Source organism: Nannospalax galili, unplaced genomic scaffold (genome assembly GCF_000622305.1).
Source record: "Nannospalax galili isolate Female #2095 unplaced genomic scaffold, S.galili_v1.0 scaffold405, whole genome shotgun sequence".
Classification (NCBI taxonomy): domain Eukaryota; kingdom Metazoa; phylum Chordata; class Mammalia; order Rodentia; family Spalacidae; genus Nannospalax; species Nannospalax galili.
Window position 1 is genome coordinate 618,756 of NW_008354532.1, and position 7,217 is coordinate 625,972.

Consider the following 7,217-nt stretch of genomic DNA (forward strand, 5'->3'; position numbering starts at 1 on the left):
TCTGCCAATTAGTCAACAGTAAAGCAAGCACCTGCTTGGACCTGACTCTCTGACACTGTGGATATATCACAGCTCCCTCTTGGCTGTCACTTGAACATCTCTTTCCATGCATTTATCTTCCTTTCCTGGGTCATAGCACCAAGAAAGTAGAGTGCATGTCTCACCAGTTTTTGCCTTATAGACACTTTGCACAGTAGGTGTTAAGTGTGGACTCTTAAAAAAAAAAAAATCTCCTGCTGAATCAATGATCAAAATACACAAAATTCAAAATAGACTAGCAGGAAACCAGACAGAGTTCTCATGTATCAAGAACCTCAATCCCCTCTCATTGCTACCCTTGGCTGAGTATCTGGCCCTGCAAGTTCACATGACTCAATTGGATCAAAGGAGAAAAACAAAGAAAATCACTGAAGTATGATAAAAGATGGAAAGATGGAGACAGTGGCTGACACAGGATCAGAGCTCTCATTTTCAAAGACTAGAGAGAAAACATCCCAGGGCAGGCTCTGGGCCAGTTTGGTTACCACTGTATCCTAGCATCTGTGAGGTTTGGTGTGAAGAAGGTGCTTGAGCTGGACAGATGCTAAAGGACTTACTTAAAATCACACAACAGGCACCTTATTCCCTTGGACTAAGATGTTTCTAATTAGACCTTTTATTTATTTTTTCTTTTTTTATGAGGCCACATAGGAGTCTCTTCTTTTGAACTGTGGGAAATGGGGCCATTTTATAAGTAGTGCTCTTATAATAACAAGGTCTATCAGAAGTAGAACTTCCCAAAGAAAATAAACAACAAAACAAAAACTGGAAAAACACATGGGAGCTGTGGTACACAAGCTCAGAAGGTGGCGATACAAGGATGCCAAGCTCAAGACCCTGTCTCAAAGAAAATAAATGGCACTAGACAAGGACATGAGGAAGGGCATTCCCACATTCATTTTCATCTTACAAACAACAGTCCCAGGATTCTATTTTTCAAATCAGCATGGGTGAGCAGTTTCCATTCACAATATAGGGGAATAATTTCGCTAGACAATGACTGTTCCATTCTTAGTACTACTGGTATGGGTTCTGGAGATGGTGAAGTACATATGGTCCTGGAAAGTTCTTGCTTATTGAAATGTCAAGAAGACATGTCAGGGAGAGGGAGAAGGGACACCTGCTTTGGTCTGTTGGTTTGCTTCTAGTCGTTTTGTGCCCTTAGATGTGATCAAAACATCTTCGAATCTCTTATTCTCTGTAATCGTACTTGCCCCCTCTTACAGCTTACTCATTGCAAACTCAGTTACCTGCAGCGAGTCATGGCCTGAACATCTCGGTATTCATCTTGACTAAAAAAAGAAGCCACAGTCTCATACAGTCTCTTCACTGAAGTGCATCATTAAACTTGATCCACCAGTTACTTTAATTTCTTTCTCTTTTTTCACAGCCACTGTTGGCAGAGCTTTTGTTTTTTTTTTTAATTTATTATTTTTATTTTATGTATATGCATGTATTGCCTGCATGTAGGTAAGTGTACCTGTGTGGTTCAATGCCTGAGGAAGACAGGAGAGCTAACAGTTGTTAGCTGCCATGTGGGTGCTGGAATTCAAACCTGGGTCTTCTGCAAGAACAGACAGTGTTCTTAACCACTGAGCCATCTCTCCAGCCCCTGTTATAGAGCTTTTTAAATATTTTATTATTTTTATGTGTATGAGTGTATTGCCTGCATGTGTGCAACTACACTTGCGTCATGCAATGCCCAAGGAGGTCAGAAGAGGACATCAGATCCCCTGGAACTGGAGTTACAGACGGTTGCTAGCTGCCATGTGGGTGCTAGGAATCAAACCTGGGTCCTCTGCAAAAGTAGTCAGCATTCTTAACTGCTTAGCCATCTCTCCAGCCCCCTGTACCTTTTATATTATCCAATCAACCAAATTCTTTATAATTCCTTCTCAAAAGGATGGAAGTAGTTAATGGGACAAATGAGCAAAAAGATGAATCATACAAATTTTGAAATATCCAAAGTCACATACTCACAAAACTGCAAATAATGATGAAAGCGCATGTAATTTAATTAGACTTACAATTACCTTGCAATGCACGGTGAAGGAGCCTGAGCCACTTTGGAAGAACTCTTGAAGTGTTCGTTAAGGGTACGAGAATACTTCATTACTAGGTCTTTTTTACAGCGGAACATTGCCATCCTCAAAAGAGACTGGCAACGCAAACTGTGATTACAAACAAAAGTTAGCATGAATTGTGGATGACATCATGGACAGGATTCCTGGTACCAGACAAACAGCCAATCAGCCCTTATTAACGCACTGTGTCGTCTTCTCCATGTGAGGAAGCTCATCTAAGCAACTTATTGCCCTGTTCTTTGGTGACTGCACTATCACCAGAGTAAGTATCGGTAGGAAAACATGAATGCACAAACTCATCACTTAACTCCTAACACCAGAGCATCTCCCAAGGCATCAGGAGAACAGAAGCAGCTATCAATCATCCCAGAATGATCCTGAGGCAGGTTAACTTCCCTCTGGCCATGATTTTCACATTAAGAAAACAAATTTCAAAATCTTTTTTAAATCAAAGAAACAAAAACAAGCTTAGTGCTACTTATACCAATGAAAAATATACATACCATAAAACAGCAAATATTTTCTCTTGTGTTGGTGTTGTGGCATCTGAGAAGGATTTCAGTGACATTGTAAATCTACAGGGAGATGCAAAAGTACATCAGTTAAACAAAGGAGTTTAAGGGATCCCAAGCACACAGGCTAGGCCTAAGCTGGATCAATCCCTGATCTTTTGGAAAGCATGAAGAGAAGTGCAGCACAGAAAAGAGAGAGGGGTCAGGAGCAACACAAGGCTGCTGGGAAGACCTGGCCCCTAAGGCTGCCTGCCTGCAGAAGCCAAGGCTGGCCACATCCTCATTCAACTTCCTGATGAAATGCAGGGAAAATACACCCAAGCAAGAGGGTATCTGACCGGAAAAACCACCCTCCCAAGACTTGGCGTTCTTTGCAGAACAACTGGCAAAATTATATAGTTGGATCCAGTAATTCTGTGCTAGCAACCTATCTAGAACACACTTAGATTAAGGACAAGAAGAAATCGTGAACCAGTAACTTTTTTCAGTCCTGGGAACAAAGCCAGGGTCTCATGCATGAACTGCTACAGAGCTACATTTCCAGTCCCAGGAATTTTTCCAAGACTTCCCCTTAAGTTGTCTTCACACGAAGGTTCAAATGGAGTAAAACAGAGGTGAGAAGAGAGGCAGACTTGGAAGGGTGGCAGAATGCCCGAAAACTCACTTAATAAGATCTACAGTTTCTGAATACAGAGAGTAAGCTGACTTTGACGCTGAGCTTTCCGACTCCATGGCGATCCCGCACTCAATAAAGGACAGGACAGCTTCCAAGTATTTAAAGGCCTTTCCAACCTTATCTGTCTGTAGGAGGAGAACATGGGCTTTGTTAGGCCAGAGACAGCACTGATTGAGTTTCTATCCACATTCTTCATTGTAACTTTTCTCCACTGTCTTATTTTACTACTGGTTAGAGATGTGTGAGAATGAATAAACAGAATAAGATGAATAGCCAGTAGCTGTCAGCTCTGACTTGCTGAAAACTCTTCCAGCAAAAATTCATTGGGAAAAAAGAATTCCGTATTAAGACTACTCTCTCAAAACCTTATGGAAATATTCGTTTAAACTAAGGCATTAACAGCTATAATCACTTATTAGATACCTTTGAGAAAAAGAAGAGTCATTGCATCTAGCCTAACAGACATTTTCTTTATAGGTATTGAAGTTTATCTTCTTATAGTAGAAAAAATACTTAAAAGCATCTTAGATAAAATACCTAACAATAATCTTTTGGTTCATTTAGAGCCAGTAGATTAATCTTTGGCGCCTTGGTATGGTATATAAGGTTATCTATCCTCGGGGCCAGCAAACTCTCAGAAATCCCTTCAAGGAAATGTGGAAATGTATGTGAAATCAGATATTAGTGGTCTCCCAAATCCTCAATACACATTTGGTCACTTAATCTTTCTCTTACTAAGTGGCATACAACCAATTCAGTGAATAAGAAATGTGGTAAATGGCTCATAGTCTCTGAACATGGCATATGCACCACACACTGAGAGCAGCTGATCAACATGGGTCAGCTTGTAGTTTTCGCCAATGCTTTCAATTTGCTATGTTCATAAAGGGAGAAAACAGTAAAGATTCACATGGAATACAGAAGTCGGTGATGCATCTTAGGCTACTCTAGGTTTACATGGGCTGCTGCTGCACTCCAGGGGTGTGGAAAACAGCTTTTCCATTCAGTGAGGTGCACTGTTACTGCAATGTGCATCTTACTGCTACTGGTGTGGACAGACCCAAACATGCATACTTACATTTCAGAATACTCAATCTTATTACTCTAAATTTTTTTTTTTGGTCTTTTTTTGAGACAGGGTCTCCCTGTAGCCCCAGCTGGCCTGAAACTCACTATGTAGACCAGGCTGGCCTTGAACTCACAGAGGTCTGCCTGCCTCTGCCTCCCGAGTGCTACTCTAAAATTTTTAGCTTTTAGAACTGAATAATAATTTTCCTAGAAAGCCTAAGCTCAGAAGATTAGTGACAAAAAGAATAAAAGTCAACACATGGTGGCTAATAACCATCTGAAACTCCAGAGTTCTACGGAATCCAAAGCCCTCTTCTGGCCTCCAAAGGTTTTCACACACATGACACATTTTATATATATGCAGGCAAAACAACCATATACATAAAGTAAAAATAGGTAAGTCAAAAAAAATTTTTTAAAGAAGGGCTGGAAAGATGGCTTGGTGGTTATGAGCAATGGCTGAGGACCTGGGTTCTGTTCTCAGCACCTACATGGCAGCTAACCACCACTGATAACTACAGCTGTAGGTGATCTGATGCCCTCTTCTGGCCTCTGTGGGTACTGTATGGCACAGATACACATACATGCAGGTAAAACACTCAAATATAAAAAAATTTTAAATCCATAAAAATTAAAAAGATTGAGGGGCTGGAGAGATGGTTCAGTGGTTAAGAGCACTGACTGCTCTTGCAGAGGACCTGGGTTTGAATCCCAGCACCCACATGGCGCTACAAACCGTTCTTCACTCCAGTTCCAGGGGAATCTGAAGCCCTCTTCTGACCCCCGAGGCATTGCATGACAAGGGTGCACTCACATACATGCAGGCAATACACTCATACACATAAAATAAAAATTAAAAAGGTTGAAACTATTAGGATGTTACCAAATTAGAATAATTTTAAGAAAGAATAAAGGTCAAATTCATATGCCTTAATCAGCTATATAGGTTATGAAAGGTTTGCTTCACTGGTGGGACTCGAATTTTCAAATTTGCTTATTTAAAACAAGTTCTCTCAGGGAATTTCCAAAATTTCCTTAGGATAGAAACAAAAGAGGTATCATATAACAATTAGTCAATATCCACTTCCTTAGTATTTGACAAGGCTAATGACAGCAATACCCCTGTTAGTCATAAGTGTCCTGAAACAGTGTTCAAGAGTACAGCCCGAATCTCCTCAGTGAGTATCGGTGGAATGATGAAGGATGCTCTTTGGCACTTAGCTGTGCATGTCACTATCTGATGCCAAATGAACAGCTCTGCAAACATAGGCAATTGAGAGAACATGGTAACTAGGCATTGCGGTACTTGACTATAACCCCAACACTCAGGAACCTGAAGCAGGAGGATGGCCTCATGTTTGAGGACAGTCTGGACCCTGAATCAAAAGGCAGAGGAGGAGGGGGATGCTACAGAGCCATGAAGAGGGTGGTCATACAGGCCAGTACCCAAACTGGCAGATTCTAAAGGCAAAATGGGACAACGATTTCTCAAAATGAGATGCAACTGGCATAAATCAGGGTTTTCCTGGCACACTTGTAATATACATCACCTTATGTAGAAAGAAAGACAATACATCTGAGTATAAGTTAAAAGCAATACAAAACTCTCTGGAGTATTAACCTTTAACGAATAACAAGTGACCCAAAATGCTGAAAGTATCTAATATCAGGGTGTTTTTTATACTTGCCTACAGTGCAAACTAGCCCTTCCCAGACTTGTAAGAGTCATACTGCTCCTGTAGCATTTTGGAAAGCGGAGCGGAGGCAGTCAAGAGAACGCCACTGCTTGGCACAGCCTGAGCTGGCACATAGTCCTGGCACAGGGCAGTTTCAGGGCAAAGGTCAGAGGTGCTCTTGCCTCTTACCTTCCTCACAACACCCAGCATGGGAAGTGACCAAGGACCATTTTATCTGATGAGCAGGGGACCTGCTATCGAGTACTGTGCCCTTTTCCAAAGAGTCAGAGAACAGCCTGAGGTAGAAAGGCACAGGGCAAAGTACCAATGGCCATGAGGAAGCAGCTGAAGTAGGTGACAACAGGCCTTGCAAGGACCAATAGGTCTGTGTGTGGATGAATAGGGGAAACATTTCAGGGAGGTGCATGTGTTTGAGGGGGCTTAGGTCTGAGAACACCCAGCAAATTAAAGTTCTAGTGTCTTCAAGGCTTTAATATGACAAAGAGGGTCAGTGAGATGGCTCAGGAGGTAAAAGCACTAGCCACCAAGTCTGATGACATGAGATGGATCCCTGGCATCCACATGACAAAAGGAGAGAAGTGGACTCCCAAGCTGTCCTCTGAATACATATAGCACAGCCCCATGAAATGCTTAGTAGCACCTATACCTTATTTTCTGCCCTTAGTTAACTATACCTTCAGCTCATTCTTTAAGATCATTTTGGAATGCAAATAGGCTTTTTCACATTGTAAAATGTGAAGGGTGAGCACAGACGGGCTGATTTTCAATAACTTATTTTTCATTTCCAAAGATTCGATTTACTGAGACAAAAAAGCACTCTTAAAATAAACCACCATTTGTAATTGATCAACCTCCATTCATTTAGATTTTTTATAAATCTGCCCGTGATCAGACTGAATCAGTGGAGCCAAAGAACACAATCCCACTAAAACACCTTATAGCCTAGTCATTAAGACCCTGATTATCCTGCTTATACTGTGGTCAACAATGGCCACATACTCCTTCTGGCCCCATCCCCAGAATCTCCCCCACAGCCCTCCTCCTGCTGTCCCCCCGACAGCCCTCTTCCTCGCGCTGTCCCCCACACACCCTCCTCCTGCTGTCCCCTCCCCAGCCCTCCTCCTGCTGTCCCCCCCACAGC

General features: G+C 41.9%; 1 protein-coding gene across 4 annotated transcripts in view; it reads right to left on the reverse strand.

Annotated features, from left to right (window-relative positions):
- Window positions 1–7,217, reverse strand: part of Aff1 (AF4/FMR2 family member 1) — a 136,843-nt gene that overhangs the window by 6,676 nt on the left and 122,950 nt on the right. For all 4 annotated transcript variants that reach the window (XM_008851746.3, XM_029555306.1, XM_029555304.1 and 1 more), the window contains 3 exons: window positions 3,300–3,436; window positions 2,627–2,698; window positions 2,073–2,210 (listed from right to left, as the gene is read on the reverse strand). In XM_008851746.3, coding sequence (XP_008849968.1) covers window positions 2,073–2,210; window positions 2,627–2,698; window positions 3,300–3,436 — 347 coding nt within the window. The remainder of the gene's footprint in view (window positions 1–2,072; window positions 2,211–2,626; window positions 2,699–3,299; window positions 3,437–7,217) is intronic.